Source organism: Scomber scombrus, chromosome 3 (genome assembly GCF_963691925.1).
Source record: "Scomber scombrus chromosome 3, fScoSco1.1, whole genome shotgun sequence".
Taxonomy (NCBI): Eukaryota; Metazoa; Chordata; class Actinopteri; order Scombriformes; family Scombridae; genus Scomber; species Scomber scombrus.
This window is the reverse complement of record NC_084972.1, coordinates 7,774,598-7,791,644: the sequence shown is the minus strand read 5'-3', so window position 1 is coordinate 7,791,644 and position 17,047 is coordinate 7,774,598. Positions and strand designations below refer to the sequence as shown.

General features: G+C 37.1%; 2 protein-coding genes across 10 annotated transcripts; one reads left to right on the top strand and one right to left on the bottom strand.

The window, feature by feature from the left end:
• Window positions 1-503: 503 nt before the first annotated feature.
• On the top strand, window positions 504-4,609 carry mitfa (melanocyte inducing transcription factor a). Of its 9 annotated transcripts, none has more exons than XM_062444644.1 (9): window positions 504-536; window positions 1,270-1,482; window positions 1,675-1,770; window positions 1,917-1,980; window positions 2,455-2,568; window positions 2,908-2,964; window positions 3,273-3,348; window positions 3,535-3,682; window positions 4,208-4,609. In XM_062444644.1, exons 1-9 carry the CDS (start codon window positions 504-506, stop codon window positions 4,607-4,609), a joined length of 1,203 nt encoding a protein of 400 aa, XP_062300628.1. The 9 variants fall into 9 exon arrangements, with proteins under 9 accessions (XP_062300628.1, XP_062300621.1, XP_062300610.1 ...); XM_062444637.1 differs by having other exon boundaries at window positions 1,917-2,025; window positions 2,485-2,568; window positions 2,911-2,964; XM_062444626.1 differs by having other exon boundaries at window positions 1,917-2,025; window positions 2,485-2,568.
• Window positions 4,610-8,440: 3,831 nt separating this feature from the next.
• Window positions 8,441-13,269, bottom strand: eevs (2-epi-5-epi-valiolone synthase). Its single transcript, XM_062416463.1, has 5 exons — window positions 13,127-13,269; window positions 9,952-10,585; window positions 9,315-9,554; window positions 8,960-9,212; window positions 8,441-8,538 (listed from the first exon to the last, which is right to left on the bottom strand). Exons 1-5 carry the CDS (start codon window positions 13,267-13,269, stop codon window positions 8,441-8,443), a joined length of 1,368 nt encoding a protein of 455 aa, XP_062272447.1.
• Between the last annotated feature and the right edge of the window lie 3,778 nt (window positions 13,270-17,047).

Below are 17,047 nucleotides of genomic sequence, written 5' to 3'. Positions count from 1 at the left end.
ACCTCTAGAAATCTCAAAAAGTGGGTGGGGTTGTTAAACACACCATACATTTGGGTTTTCATATGGTTAGTTTGCAGTGGAACACTGGTGTCAATTGTGTTCCTGGTTCTCAGAACAAATAATGTTTTATATTAGATGAGCAGAACTAAAGATTAAACGCTAGTTGGCCTTAAGCAAGTTTCAGTTCGTAGACTACTGGCCAACCAGTAAAAAGACTTCTTTGTGAGTTGGAAGTGGTGACGTCAAATGGCGTCTATAAAGACATAAATTCATAGTTAAGCAGGAACAACACAGAAGTGGGAGGATGAGTCTCCGTGTCCTCCTCCATTTCTTAACTTGCATAACTAATGAGCCTTCGGCCCTTGATAAATTAAGCAGCAACTAGTGACTGCTCTCAGATTTGCACATACTAGCTTGCTGTCCACACTATAGGCCAACAATATAAAGGGATTATATACTGTATTTAGATACTGTATGTTTTTATCCATTACTAAACAAATAACATGTTGGAGATGCTTGAATACAGCCACTATCAGGTGAGATGGGTTCATTTTTATTTCATAATAGACTGATTTCTGGACTAAAATATTGTTTATAAATGTAGCTAAAATTTGATATTTTGTATTTATGTTGTTTATTTATGTATTATTTAAGACTGTGCCCTCATCTATGATTAACTGCACATAGGTCGCAACTTTTAATACTATGGGAACTATCTAGTAACATACTGTGCACTAGAAAAGCTCATAATAACTTTGAAAAAAAAAATTGCTGCATGAGATGTTGATGTTCTGCATTAATTTAAAGTTCCATGTGACCATATGTGGAGAATTTTAGTAAATGACGCTATAAAAATATGCATTGCACAACTGAAATAGGCCCTTCATTTCCCTTGTAATCTAACAGTTTGAAGTGCTCTGTAACACAGTTCAAGAGCTTAGCCTAGTAATACAAAAAACAAGCTTGCATCAGCCTAGAAAATGTGGCTTTTAAAATTGTGTTTTCAGGTCCAATGATCAGCATGATGAAGTAGAAATTAGTCATTTAACTGCAGCACAACAGTTTGATTTCATGGGTTTATAAGCTTTTGGTTTATTTGAATTTAAAATAAAAGCACCGAACATGAAACTGAATCAAAGATGTTTTTATTTTGATATTTTGCTCATTTTGCTCAGTGTATCATCACATTCAAACAGTTGTGAAGCATTATTCCAAATCAAATCCACACGGCTATTCTTTGGTTGTAATGTTTACCTCTTGCCCACATAGGTGCAGTCACACCTGGAGAATCCCACCAAATACCATATCCAGCAGGCTCAGAGGCAGCAGGTGAGGCAGTATCTGTCCACCACCTTGGGTGGTAAAGCCGGCAGCCAGTGTCCCAGCCAGCCCCCCGAACACGGCATGCCACCCGGGCCCGGCAGCAGTGCCCCCAATAGTCCCATGGCCCTGCTCACCCTCAGCTCCAACTGTGAGAAAGAGGTACAATACTTTAATCACATTAGATGTGGGTGCCATGATATAACACACACACACACACACACACACACACACACATACACACACACACACACACACACACACACACACACACACACACACACACACACACACACACACAAACATTTTGTGGTATATTCATCTAGGAAAAAAATGTGTTTCTATGTTACACAGATGGATGATGTCATTGATGATATAATTAGCTTGGAGTCGAGTTACAATGACGATGTTCTTGGACTTATGGACCCAGGACTCCAAATCAACAACCCGGTAAATTTTCATGATATTCCCTTCTTTGAAATGATGAATATGGTATTAAATAAATGATATCCATGTGTGTGAATTTGACTAAAAATAAAAATCAAATCCATTTCTAAACATACACTGTAATGACACTTTTGATAATTTGCTTGTAGCTCCCTGTGTCCGGTAACCTTCTCGATCTGTACGGCAATCACGGACATCCACTCCCAGGCCTCGGTATCAGCAACTCTTGTCCACAAAACATTAAAAGGGAATACTCAGGTAAACAATTGAGCAAAACCTTTGACACATAGTCCTGATTATCAGTATTGGCATATTACTTTTACTGTTGGTTTACTATATCATTTGGGTTAAGCTTAAGTGGGAGACATGGACAATACAATTAGTGCAGCAACTTGACTGTGAAATCAATTTAGGATACTTTTCAGTGAGTGATATCTTAATTGACTCTTTGCAGACTGTCTTGGTGAACCAAACCTCACTTCATATGTCAGATCAGACTAAAACACACAGTTTGTAAGGGATGGTGCAGTATTTTTGCAAGAAAACTGTAAATTATTGAGCTTATGACCACTAAATCCAAATGAGGGGGAAAATCAATGCATTTGGGATGTATGGGATGGGATTTTGAAAATAAAAGCATAAGTGTGAGCCAATGTGAATATTGTGTGCCATTTGGAAATGCACAAGACAAGATTATTTACCAAATAATTACTCCAGCTCCTGGCATGAAGCAAGTACTGGACAAGCCTGGATCCTGTGGCCAGTACGAAAACTATCAAAGGCCAGAGGGCTTTCCAGTAGGTAAGCAAAGCAAAGCAAAGCAAAATGAAATGAAATGAAATGTAAATTATAAAAGATGTTTTCAATCTGATTTGTGATATATTTTGTGTATAACTAAATTGCACACAATATGAAACAAACAGGATTGTAGAAATCAAGACTAATATTTTAGCTTTTTTTCTCCAACTGTACTCCTCATGTAATCGATTTCTTATTAGCTTTTATTTTGCAACATACCATGATAAATCAAAAATATTAAAAATGTGCTAGACTAAGTAACATTTACTATTAATTTTCTATTAATTTGTAGACTGATGTTTCCTCAAAGCACTGACGTTCACATTTCTCTTTGCTTCACAGAAGCTGAAGTTCGTGCTCTTGCTAAAGAAAGACAGAAGAAGGACAACCACAACTTAAGTGAGTCCATAAAATGTCATTTTTTGTGATTCTCTTAATGCTTACCTACAGTCTTTGGGACCATACTTGTTGTCAAGTATCTAAAGGTTTCCTTTAAAATATCAAAACAGGCTTGATTTCCTGGGAGAACTTGTGTGCAATGTAAAGGACAGATTTTTTGTGTGTGTCAGAAGTTGTAAAACATTAAAGTATTTGTGAAATGTCAATTTTTTCTATGACCTGTAACTATTCCTTCATAAACTACAAAGACTGGTTTACCAGGCTGCTGTACTTACCATATATTGTATTTGATACATGTCAAATTGTAGTTGAACGAAGACGGAGATTCAATATCAACGATCGCATCAAAGAGCTGGGAACCTTGATACCTAAGTCAAACGATCCGTGAGTATTTTTTCTATTTTTCTATTCAGGCAATCAATCATTAACTTTGTTTTTAACATGTTGCCCTTCAAGCATCCTTAAAGTGTAATGATGTAGTTGTTCAGAGGGGCCATAAAGAATCCTGTGCTGTTCTGGTCAGCTGGTCAGCTGACTCTGACTTTAGACTTTTGTCCCTGTTTACCCCAGAGACATGCGCTGGAATAAGGGCACCATTCTGAAAGCCTCAGTGGACTATATCAGGAAGCTACAGAGGGAGCAGCAGAGAGCCAAGGAGCTAGAGTGCAGACAGAGAAAGGTGGAGCACGCAAACCGCCATCTAATGCTTCGTATACAGGTGGGTCATCAAGAGAAATCAAGCAAGAAAACAATTTTAACCATCTCTTCGTTCACATAAAATCCAATAAACTGATCAACTTATTTTTCATGAGTCTAACATTATACCCAGATTCTGCTCTCTTCATGCAGTGTAGCCTGTAAAACCACAATGTGTCACTTTTACAGTTTGGTCTTTGTGTGGATTGAATGCGTTAAGTAGTGTTTTAGAGGGGCTTTTAGGCAGATTATGCAGAACAGATAGAGCCAGGCTAAGCTGTTTTCCCCAGTTTCCAGTTTTTATGCAAAGCTAAGCTAATGAACTGCTGGCTGTAGCTTCAGATTTAGTGTACAAACACAAGGATCATATCATCTAAATCTCAACAAGAAAGTGATTTAGTGTATTTCACAAAATGTCAAATTATCTGCAATATTAGAATTTGTACTTTAAGTTGATAAGATTGATGTATTAAAAAAAATCTGGTGGTTGAATTAAGTGTAGGTGTGTTATATACATCATATTTTCTTCTTGTTTTTATATCCATAGGAGCTGGAGATCCAAGCCCGTGCTCATGGTCTTACAGTGGTGCCATCCCCATCTATCTGCACGTCAGAGTTGATAAACCGGGCCATTAAACAGGAACCTGTGCTCGGCGACTGCCCCTCAGACCTCTACCAGCATACCTCGGCTCCTGACATGTCCCCTCCAACCACACTGGACCTCAACAACGGCACCATTAGCTTCGACCATATTCCCTCAGACGCCGGGGACACTGGCCCCTATGGAAACTCCAGGACCTGTAAAATGAAGGAGCTGGTAAGGGACACCCTGTCACCAATTTCCCATAGCGATCCCCTGCTGTCCTCCATGTCCCCAGATGGCTCCATCAACGTGAGCAGCCACCACAGTTCCAGCTCCAGTATGGAGGACAAGGAGCACGGCTGTTAGCATTATCTAATGCGGAAAGCCACAGTGACACTTTTTATCTGTAGCATTAGTGAGAGACATCCAATAAAGTGACTTAATGACATCCACATGACCAAATGGATAAATGAACTTATAAGTTATTTTTTATCTTGATTCCTATTTTTTTCTTCCTTTATGCAGATTTATTTTATGACCTCTAATGTTCAAATACTGACGTTAGTGTGACCATAGACATTTCCATACTTCTATGGTACACATTATTTATACAAGCTTCTTTTCTTGATGCCGTATAAATTGACAGACCCATTGAAGACCATGTGACAAAAATATACACAGTGACTGAAAAATGTAGCATTACTCCAATCTGCTTTCAATATAAACTGGTCATATATAAACATTTATTGGTAATAGTGTGTAAGATGTTTACTAGGACTGTCCAAACTTGTTATATTACAGTGTTTACTTATTGTCCACAGAATGTTAGATTACTGACTCAGTCAACAAGCCAAAAACTCATCATTCTTACAACATGTACAATAAGTCCTCTTGGCTAAAGGTTTGACACAGTGTTTGAACTACAGTATGAAGCATTGCTTATTATTATATTATTATTATTATTCTAATCTGGAGAAATAAAAAATCAAATATTGACCAAAAGATAAATATTATTATTATATCATCATTTATTTATTTTGTAATTATTATCACTATTTTTTTTAATGCACTCTACATCTTATTTGAGACTTATACCAGTACTTGAGAGATTTATTTTCTCTGAAAAATCTTGTCATTTATAATGGCTCATATACATTTTGTATAATTCATTTAAGATCACAGACACCTGAACTTTATAATAACTTAATATAGATATTAATTTTAATGAGAACTAATTACGCAAAGGCTAATAGAAGATATGGTAATATGAAAATATAGTAAAATGCATGGTAAATTATTATTTATACTTATACTGCAGTATTTCTTAAACTGTGTCTCGGCTGGCAGCAGTCTGTGGTGTGAATTCAAACTTTTAAAAAAGAGAGATTTACCAGGCGTTAATAAGCTTAATCAGCATTGTGTGAACTCATTTGGCGAGGGTTTGAATGTAACGGACGTTCATTTACATGTAAAGGTTCCGCAATGCAGGTTTCATTAAATTGATTAAAATGTGGTTTATATGCTAGCAAGAACTCACACAAACTTTGCCCCAAATGTATCACTTGCTTTGTGGGCACTGATCAAGTATTGATTCATCTTGCATAGCTCAGAGGTGGGTAAATGTTTATAATGTATCTTTTTCATGTCTGTACAGAACTGGTTGGTACCACATGACATTTTTTTGTAAATGTTTGTTATCTCTTGCCAACATTGTAAATGGAAACACTTGAGATGTTTATACACTGTATATATACTCCCTTTTGTAAAGAAAAAGAGGAAAGCTGTGTTTCTGGTTCATGTTTGAGTACTACAGGGTCGGTCCACTGAGTGCAAGAAGAAAATACTTAACGCACTGAATCAAGTTCTTTTTTTGGTATTATTACAGTCATATGTTTAAATGTCATTTTAAAATATTGTAAAATACTATTAAAATATATTCTCAAAGATAATGAATCATATATCCACAGATATAACAGACAAGACACTTCTCAGCATGAAATGTTGCAAAAGTCAAGGCGTGCAGATTCATCACATTGTGATGTGAGAGAGCACATTTGCCAAATAGCAGTGAGCAGTTGTAATCATTGCGTTGTGATTGTAGTGGAAAATGGACTCAACTGAAAACAATAAATATCAGTAAATGTAGAATGACATATTTGCAGCTGTCATTGTATTTATGTAAATATCAATCTACACATTTGTGAAACTGTTTTTTTGTGACTTCAAATTTAGAACAAGGTTGTGTGAATATTTTCTGATTGAAACATTCAACATACAAGGTCACAATTGTTCATGTTTATTTACTGTGACTTTAAATTCAGTTTACATACTTGTGTGAATACTTTATACAAGTGAAACTTTAAACATAACAGTTCAAATTTTTGTTCTACAAGTTTGCACATCAAGTCTGCAAGCTGCAACATATTTACCTTCATGATCTGCAGCCCCCCTCAACTCGATGGAGCTTTAGACTCTGATAACTCCATTTGGATTTTATGCCACAGTTGTTTTTGGCAACAAGCTCTGATATACTTACAGTACTACCAGGCAAAGTCGTAAAAAGCTGCTGAAGAAAGTTAAATGTGACACAGTAGAATTTTTTCCCCTCAAAATTCTGTACCAAAACAGAGCAAAAAAGAGAGTGAATGTTAAACCTACATTTACAAGGAGACCAGAAATATGACCTCTAGTGTGCTAATGTTGCTTTCAGTTGGATGTGTAAATAGACAAATGTTTGTTAATGCAGTAGCCTTAACTTTATCCATCGTATTCCTAGCCCCATGATATCTGGTACAAATTATATTATGAATATGACTTTCAGTAATTATTACTGAATCAGCATCTGTGAGAGGTGGTAGTAGCCTATGCTATGGGTGTCCTCACTCTTCTTTTTGTGGAAAATAAATGATGTGTCGAATACAACCTGCCAAGCCTTCTTCTACCAAGGGATGAGAAGAGTACCTGAAGAAGTGGCTTCAGATAATGTAGCCATATGTTGCTACTTCATTGATGCTGTTGATACTGACAGTCAGGTGATGGACAACCTGAGAAGACCTGAGGCTCTTCAGTATTTCTCTTCAGACAGAAAAGAACCTTGTCTATCTCACAGCAGACATAGAGCCAAGTCAGAGCCTCAAAGTCTCACAAAACTCAGCTAACACAAACCTATTTTGTTTTATAACTGGTATATTAAGCCACTTGCTCAGGTTGAATTCACATCCCTCAGTAGTAGAAGATAGAGGTGGGATCCTATTAAGATAGGTATTGTAGTAAATATGTTAATCTATTTTACAAAACTCTTGTGGCAGTAAATATGAAGCTACAGCCAACAGCTGGCTAACTTAGCTTAGCATTAACACTGGGAACAGGGGAAAACAACCAAACTTTGTATAATTAGAAATGCAAATAAGTGAATGAGGACACTGTCCAGTATTCCTGCAGCTCGGTTTTCACTGATGGTTTGTGTTAAAAATGATAGCTTTGCTTAATGAAATGTGCATCCTTGTTTATTTAGCTTAGTGTTAAATTTGTCTAATTTCAATACATAAGCACTGGCCTTGCCTTATTGTTGAAAAACTGGAATGAGACACATTGGAAATACATTTAACAAAGGTAGGGAGGATGAAATCATGGTCATATTTGAGTCTGCTATATTACTAAAACACACATTACACACTGTAAATCAATAAAAATCTTTATTCAAGCATACGTATATTTCATAACAAGAAAGTAGTTCGAAAAATACTTGTTACATTAATTGCCAGCTGGGGCAATACATACATGGTAATCAAGTGTCAAAGAGTTATAAACTTACAAAAAACATAGCTCTTCTCTCATTTCATCAAACATGTTTCACAAAATGTATCAACAAAGCAGGCAGCATCTGGTACTGTCACCATTTGTATAGAAAGGATTATAAGAACACAAGTTGGACAGAAGCTTGTAAACAAAAACTTACAGTAGGTCAAAATACTGGTACTTTACCTTTGGCCTTTGTTGCCATATTTTGAGAATACATACTACACCCACTCCCCTTCCCCTTCATTAATATGAACAATGAAAATCTAGAGAACATATTGTGCCAGTAACATACGTTTCCTTACAAAATGTAAACAAATTCTCTTAAAAAGGTAGTTTAAACAGATGGAGCTGTGGTGGATCCAGGTTGAAGGGAAACTTAAGTGCCGAGGTTTCTCTCTAAGGGTCACAGTTGCTCTCTGAAGACATGCTCAGCTCATCGGACCATTTTTCGTACGCCTTGAGCAGGATCTCATAAGATGTGTTATTAAAAATGTCTGCAATGATAGAAGAGAAAGAAAACATGCCTTAGCTATACTGCACATATTACAAGAAGTCAGACTATTATGAGAACTAGGTCATGCCACAAATTCTATATGAAAAAGAGAAAGAAAGACACATATGAGTATTTTGCTGATCTGGTGAACATTTTTTCCTTCATGGCCTCAGCTGCTCTCTAAGGGTCTATTCAGACCGACATTTACAACAACAGAATTTGGGGGGAAATAACCCTAACCCTAATCTTTACCCTAACCCTAACCCTTTGTCTGCTTAGTAACCAAATTATGTGTTTGTGAAAGTAAAGAGGACATCATACTTCTTCCTGTTAGCTACAGTGAAACAACTTAGGCTGTTTGAACAAATTACAGATCCTGTCATTTTTCTGGCTGAAGACAACCTCACTCTTGTGATTCTTACCTGCTTGTCCTAGACCAACAGGAAGAGGCATTCTGACCAGGCCACCTGAATGCTTCAGCCTGTCCTGCAGAGACTTCTGGATGAGCTCCATGGTACATTCTTGATGCCAGACAGGCAGCTCTAGGCTGACCATGCAGCTGATGATCCTCTGCTTCTCTTCTTCAGACAATAGACCACTCTCCTGGGACACGTAAACCATGTAAGCCATATCAATGTTCACTGCTTCACCGTGCAGCAGAGATGGAAGAACTTTCTGTGGCAGAAAATAGAAAAGTGAGATAATGTGAGGAAAAATGTTAAAAATGTTGCATGTACCAACAAAGGATTTAAAGACAAAAACTTAGTTACATCCTACCATCTCTAATGCTGGGCTGATGAGGTGGCCAAAGTCCACTAATCTGTTTAGGTCATCCTCCCAAAGGTTGGGGGCAAGCTCCTCCAGCATGGTTGTGATGGCTATACGAGTTGCTTGTGATGGAGCGTCTAAATGGTTACACCTATAGACACTGTTATCACCCTGGAATCTAGTGTCTAGCAGCGAACGGCCATGTTTCTCAAGAAGCTCAAAGAGTTCTCTGTGCTTCACCAAGGCCATCTGCAAAGAACCGTCAAAAATATAGAAAACTTCAATAAGCAGTTCAAATAAGAAAGATAGATACGTAAAAAGCATGGAAAAGGAATTCAGACACCACTTCATCTGTATATGTAGTTACTACTTCAGCAATATTATCAATGGAATTTGAAACTTGCCTTTGGTGACTCTTGGAATAGTCAATTTACTGTAAATGGCGTGTGTGTCTAATATGTGCTGACCACTTGTCTCCCAGTTGTCTTGAATAACTGAGGTTTTCCTTTCTTATTACATATTACATATGAATAATCATGGTATTAACTATTGATCTCAGTGATAATGGGATTGCCATTCCCTGGGGAGTACCAGCTTAAATAAATGGTGTAAATATTCCACATACAGTAAAAGGGCTTTAACATACCTTTAACATCTCTGCCAGCCCATTGGAGATGTGTCGCCGAGGAACAGTTTGTATGAAGGACAGGTCAAGGAAGACAGCAGTGGGTGGAATGTAAGCACCCAGCTTGTTTTTGCAGTTTGCAAAGTTAACCCCTGTCTTTGCCCCCACGCTGGCATCAATGTAGGAGAGCAGTGTGGTTGGGACCCTGATGTAAGGGGTGCGTCTCCTGTAGAGCGAGGCAGCCAGGCCAACTATGTCCAGGCAAACCCCTCCACCAATGGCAATGATGGGCTCTGTGCGGCGGTCCAGGGAGAAGTTGTTGACCTCTTCTAGGATCTCCATCGCCATCTCCATGGATTTGTTCTCTTCAGTGGTGGGTAGAGCCAATATCTTGTACTGGACATTACGAGCTTCTAAATATTCAGTGAGCTTGGGGCCGTAGATTTTGTAGACCTCCTGGTCAACAACCACAAAGCGTTTGAGTGGCTTGTTTGTTTTTTTAATGTCCTCCATCTGCTGCGAGTCGGTGATGTGGCCAAGCAGGAGTGTGTCATTGCTTGGATCAAGCAGGCCCAGGGACTCAGTTACCTTGTAAGTAAAAACAATGGGAGTGACCACTGTCCAACTGGTGCCCTTTTCGCTAACGCTCTCATAGCTGCCACAGAAAACACATGAAAATGATATTCATTATTGTGGTTAGGCTACCTTGATTGATATAGATGGGGTGGACACAATATGAGAAATACAGCTCAGTTAAACAGGATACAAATCAACAACATTGTTCTTTCCATAGAATGTGATATAAATTATGATGAAAAAGAAGCACAAGTTACACAACCAGTGAAAATGGTCGATTTTTTTAGTTAAACAACAGGACACTAGCAGTGAAATCAATACTTAAATAAAAAATGAATTTTAAAAAAATTGCATAAAAAAAACACTTGCAATACAGAAAGACAAAACTTACAATAAAAAATAAGCATAAGCTGGAATGAGTATAGCCTTTTAGAAATAATAAACTACAGCCAAATTCAACAGAAATGCAGAAGTTGTTTACTAATATCAGCAACCAAGAAACTAAGCTTCCAACTTGGCAAAATCTCACCAAACTGTAACTATCAAAAACAACAGCTGATATCTCCGGGGTCTTTGTCTATTCAGCATCAGTTTTTTCGTCTTGTATTAGACAGAGGCCCTGTTTGACTCTCAAGGACTACACAGAGCTTTAGCACAGTTAATATCTCACTGCCCCCACAAACCTAAGAGATAAATGTCATTGCCTCCAACATTCCGTGTCCTTGTTTTGGCTAGAAGCAGCACAAACAAATTATCATCACCCCCATACAGTTCATCTGGAACAAACATGCCAAACTTCTGTCTAATATTCCAGATCAACAATGCTTAGTATGATATATCTCAACATTGAAGTCTTTTGTACAGTTTTTTTTCCTAAAAAATGAACTGTGTGATTTTTGATAGGACTTTAGACACTGGTCATATCATAGTTAAAACTTCTTCCTCCAATTGGTACACGTTTCTGTTAATGTGAAGTGTTGTATTCCCTCAAGGCCTCTACATGGAATTTGAATGGCTTTCTATACTGTAGGTGTTAGGTTGACTGACAGCTTAATTGCTGCATGTCTTCTTTTCCCCCTGAAGACTGTTCTGAGCTGTCATGATTCACATGTAACCCGACACGTCAGAGGGTTTTGCAACACAACCATCTCAGAAAGTAGAAGGTCTATCTATGACTGTCTGACTTCTCAATGGCATCATTCCTAAACCACACCTGTAGCTGCCACTAGTTCCTTACAGGATGCTGATTGGTACAAACCACTGTTGGTTCAGACACAGGTCTATAACTTTGAAGCCTGACAAGATGGATTCTTGTGAGATCTCGTGGTCTTGTGAATCTAGCCACCTCACAAGGTAAATTCTCAAGGGATGGTCTTTTGAAAACTTGACTAATTTCAGGCCAAAATCTAGCTTCTTAGAAATACTGGAGACACTGGTTCTGACATCACTTGTCAAAACTCCATCAGTCTGACTTATGTGCACCACATAGCACCTGGATGCCAACAAAACATGCACAACCACAGAAATGCTGCCAAAGCTTCAGAAAAATTGCTACTTTCATATTCATATTAAGATGTTTACTATCCAGTGCAGAAGTACAGTGCCATTTAGCTCTAAACATGATTATATATCCCCAGAATCCTGATCAATCTGTTAGAAGAATAATGAAAGTGGCCCTTTATGAGAAATTAAACTGAGCAATGACTGCTAAACTGTCTAAAAAAATTACACTTTATTGGTTGTTTGGTTAAATGTTAAAAACGACTTTTACCTATTGGGTTAATATCCCAGTACCTACCAATGGTCAACAGTTTTTCTTTTAAACAGTGAAGGCAATCCGTCCCTAACAAGGACTTTTAAACTAAACTAAACTAAACTAAATTACAGTAAATGTAACCTAACTGCCCTTTTTCCCAACCCCCCCCCCCCCCCCTGTAAGTGAAACTTAGACTATCATAAATCGCAAAGCGACCACTGAAAAGAAAAAAAAAAGAATGCAAAAAATGTATCAAAATAAATTAGATTGGATAATTGTACACAGCTGTGTTTCATTTCATGCCAGTATTTTTTTACTTTTTAATCTTCATGTTTTTAAAGACAAGTGATTTTAATCAGTCCATGTTTTAATTTGAATGTCCAGTCAATTCATGTCAAATTGTATAATGTAAAACTAGTTCAATTTCTAGATATTTCCCAGTGGCTGTCTTAATTTACATTAACTAAACAAAATTCTTATCATCATTTGTCTTCAGAACCTGCACAGACAAATACTAAAAAGGCATAAATCCAAAATACTTAAAGTTAGAGCAACCACACTACATGTTTGACTATGAGTCAGACAGTGTCCCCATCAGGCCAATTGGGAAACAGCATCCTCTTCCCCAAATTTGCCATTTACAGTACAAAATCTAATCAAATGTAACTTTTGGAAAGATGGTCCTGCTCAAAATCTATTCAGGAGAGAGAAAAGAAAACTAAACAAATGTAAAATAAAAGCAAACATAAAATAAGATAAACTTAAACACTGCAGCATACAATACTTCTACAACTTGAATCATACTTTTTCTATGCAATTTTAATAATTTAGATCACTATGACGAAAGAACATTTTAATACTTACATTTTTGCTGCAGAGACACAGTCAAATTTGTCCTTATTGACTTTCTTTCCCAGTTTGCGGGTCCATGTGCCTTTGACCCTTACTAAGCTATACTCAGTTTTTTTTTCTGTGGTAACATTTTCTTCAATATGAACCTTTCCCATTCTTAAAATGGTGACTGTGAGTAATAGGTACGAGCAGAGCTTATTACAGTCTTTCCGAAAATGCATCAGATGTCTTTAAATAGGGGAGGAGCATTTATACTCAGTATTCTTCACATGCCATAACATGTGGTGACCACATATAACATTTTGTGTAACTGTGAGGTAACACCTCCTTAGATAACTGAACCTGCAGCTGCCGTTGCTCATGAAGAATTACCTAAATCTAACATTTTGATCATTTTTAACATTAATTAAAAAGAAGATCAGTGTAGTTCATGATGAAGTTAGAATAAGTAAGGAAAGTGACAAATGCTCTTGCTGTTTAATAAATCCTTTAGCTCAAAATGCCAACATTTTTACAAATGAAGACAAATAACATTGTTTTGACCTTGACAGTCAAATCAAACAAATTCTTTTGTTAAGCCCAAAAGATTCCAAAGAAACCTCACAAAATCTCTATTTAAATGTGAAAACATGAAAGGAAAATATGGTTATGAGATTTACACCACAAAAATATTAATATTACTTTTCAGTGATACTAAAGGGTTACAGCAAAGCAAATATATATATGTAAATATATGCACCTGTTGCTCTGACATTAGTGTAGCTGCAGTTTAAGCTTTGGGCAACAGTGTGACTCAGATTCAGTGTTTGTTATCAAAGTTCGCCCACTTCTTCTTTACCTTTGCTGGTGCAGTTCAACATTTCTTATTACATTATTATTGGCATCTGTCAATGAATGAAATCATTTAAAATCTTAAGCAGGAATGTGTGTGCATGACTTAAAAGCAAAAGGCAAAAAAACTAACCCTAACCCTAATCCTAACCCTAACCCTAACCCAGTTTACATTTAGAAACCAGAACCAGAATGGATTGATTTATTAATAACTATATTGAAATGATGCATGTATACAACTTTAGTACAACTATCATGAGTATCAAACTAATAAAAATGTGCAGCTTCATTTCAAGGTACATTTTGAACTGCAGGCAGATGGTTACTCAAACTGAAGATACCTCACAGCAACCACATGTAAACTAGTTTCTGCAACACTGTGAATTATTGAGTACCCTCAACATCGTCTCTTGTGCTTTTTCTCAGAACTTGTTTGACTGCGACAGGTTGCAGAGCTGGAATATCTGGATGTTGAAACATTTCTCTGACTAAGCTTACATGGGTACTCCTCTTACATACAACCAGTTTTATTGGCTTTAATCTGTAAATGCACTTTCGGGTAGAGCAATAAGGTTCAACTTATATTGTAACTGTGTTTTAAATCCCTTAAATGTGAAAGTTCTGGTTTAGCTAAAAAGTTAGACAGAGCCCAATACAGTTTTTGTTTAAATACCAGTGTCACCTGTTGTTTTAACTATTGTTGTTGTTGTTTTCACTGCTCATTAAAAAAAACTAAATATCCATCTAGAATATCTATTTATATGTGCAGTCCATCACAGGGCTAAAGCAGGTTTTTCCCTCTGTGCCATAATCTATAGCAGTTCTACTAACCATTTCTCATGGGCGTGGGAATTGATATATAGTTCAACTGATTTTATTTGACAATTGTATTGTACACTATCACAAATTAATGACAAAAAGTAGTCAAATGAAAGCCTATAAGTAGGAAAAAGTATTGGGATATAACTTTCTGACTGTGGAAACTACCCAAAACCTGGCCAAAAAAACAAATTTACCCACCCAACACACACTCATTGTAAAGAGAAAAAACTGAGATTGATAAAAGAAACAAGGCCACCAAACGTGTGACGTCATTGTCTATCCCCTATCCTTCCCAGACAAAGCTCACATCTTTTCTGGGTTATCTCTGGTGAACTGAGGTTAAGGTCCTCACTAAGTCTTCCACGGTAATAGCAACACAACTGTTGCTGTCAGTAGAAGATATAAAACAAGAGATACAGTAGTTGTGGCGGATGCTAGAAATCACTTTAAACTGCATGTTGTTGATTTTTAGCAGGGCACAATTGATGCAAATAAACAGTATAGCCTTCAATGCAAGGTTGCATAAAGTTACAGATAAAAACAAAAGCCAGATATAAAAACAGCCCTTTGACCCAGTATGATGAGATTGGTAAGAAGAAAAAGACCATCAAATGTCTGATGCCATTGTCTAATCCTAACATCCCCTAACCTTTCCTAATGTGAATGAGGGTGCTCATAGTGACAAATACACAGCCAATTCTGCAATTCTCAATGGAACCTTTTTAGTTGATTTTTAGTATACGTTTGTTCTTTGTTTTGTTAACCATAAATCAGTTCACTGATCCAGTTTTAGCACACAACAAGGAGGGAAAAAAGCCCCATACACCCAGTGTGCACTATGTGTGTAATATGAAGTCAAAGATTTTCATCACATATTTTCAGCAAGTTTTTTCACAGTTGACATTACAGGTGAAGCTAATTATATAAAATATGCCTCTGGTGCCAGAATGTACAGTATGAGGGATCTGAAACTGCCACACCTAAATGGAAGGCAGACGTTATTTAACAAGTGTACTTGTGTGAATATTTGAGATAAATGTGGTATGGTTTTTCTTAATTCTTTTTTTTATTTTTTTTTTATGTTAGTGTTCACATTTCAAAACAGGCATGCACTTTTTTTTAACCAATAAAGGCACAAGTAGGATTCAGTTAAAACTCTCACTACCAACCAACACCAATATTGGCACCTGCTATTTTTCTGACAAGTAATAACTTGAAACAAATACTCTCATTCATGTTTCCTTGTGGTGAATGGTGCACGGATATAAATAGCAATATCATTTCAGGCACTCCACTCATTTCAAGAACTCCAACTGGTCATGGCTGCTCATGTGGTTTAAACACCATCAGCACCCCGCTCCCCCTCAAAGAAAAAAATAAAATAATAATAATAATAAAATAAAAGAATTTTGAAGCTCCCAGATTGATGCAATTTCCCTTAAGTAAACCTGTTTCATAATACACCTGGACAACGTTTTCTGCATGTCTCACAAGTTATGAAAATCCACGGTAACGAAAGCGCATCGAGCACGTGCGACACTGTTGGATAATGCCTGCTCTCTCGCGTTGTGCAAGTTGTCAGTTACTCCCCTTTCATTCAGCACAGTTGCTGTGATATAACGCAAACTTCACCACCGCGAAATACCCATTTTGGGCTGAAAGCTGTGGACTTCGTCACGCCCATAAACGCTCGCCGAACCATGCCAGCAGAAAAAGGTAAGTTAGGATTGTTGTCTGACTTTAGCGTGGTTGGGTTAGTTAGAGTAGTCTAAATATCATAAAGGCTTAACACGTAGTAGTCCATTGAGTATCGCTGCGCCTTATTTCATACATATCCACAACATGAACTTAAGGAGATGGCTCTATGCTGCAACATTGTATGTAAACTATATATGTATCTATGTACGATATCACAGTGAGTTCACAGCTCATTGTTAAACAACACACCAAACATTTGAATTTTTGGGAAGAATGGTGTTCATCGCTCCAGTAGAGTAGAGACTTACACCTGTCTGTCACATGTCTCCTGTCAATACGGTCAATGGCCACTTCGTTAGGTAAACCTGTGCAATCTAATTCAATACAATGCAACAGCTCAGCTCAGCTTTTCCATTTTTTTTATTGACATTGACAAAAAGGTGATAATTGTACTTTATATTTATTATTGAGGTTACAGTGGGTGGTGGTGATGTTCTAGGCTGCATTATATTGAATGGTGTTTCTAATATTTTGTCCACTCCAACATACATGAGGGGGGCAAAATATTAGGTATTCAATAAA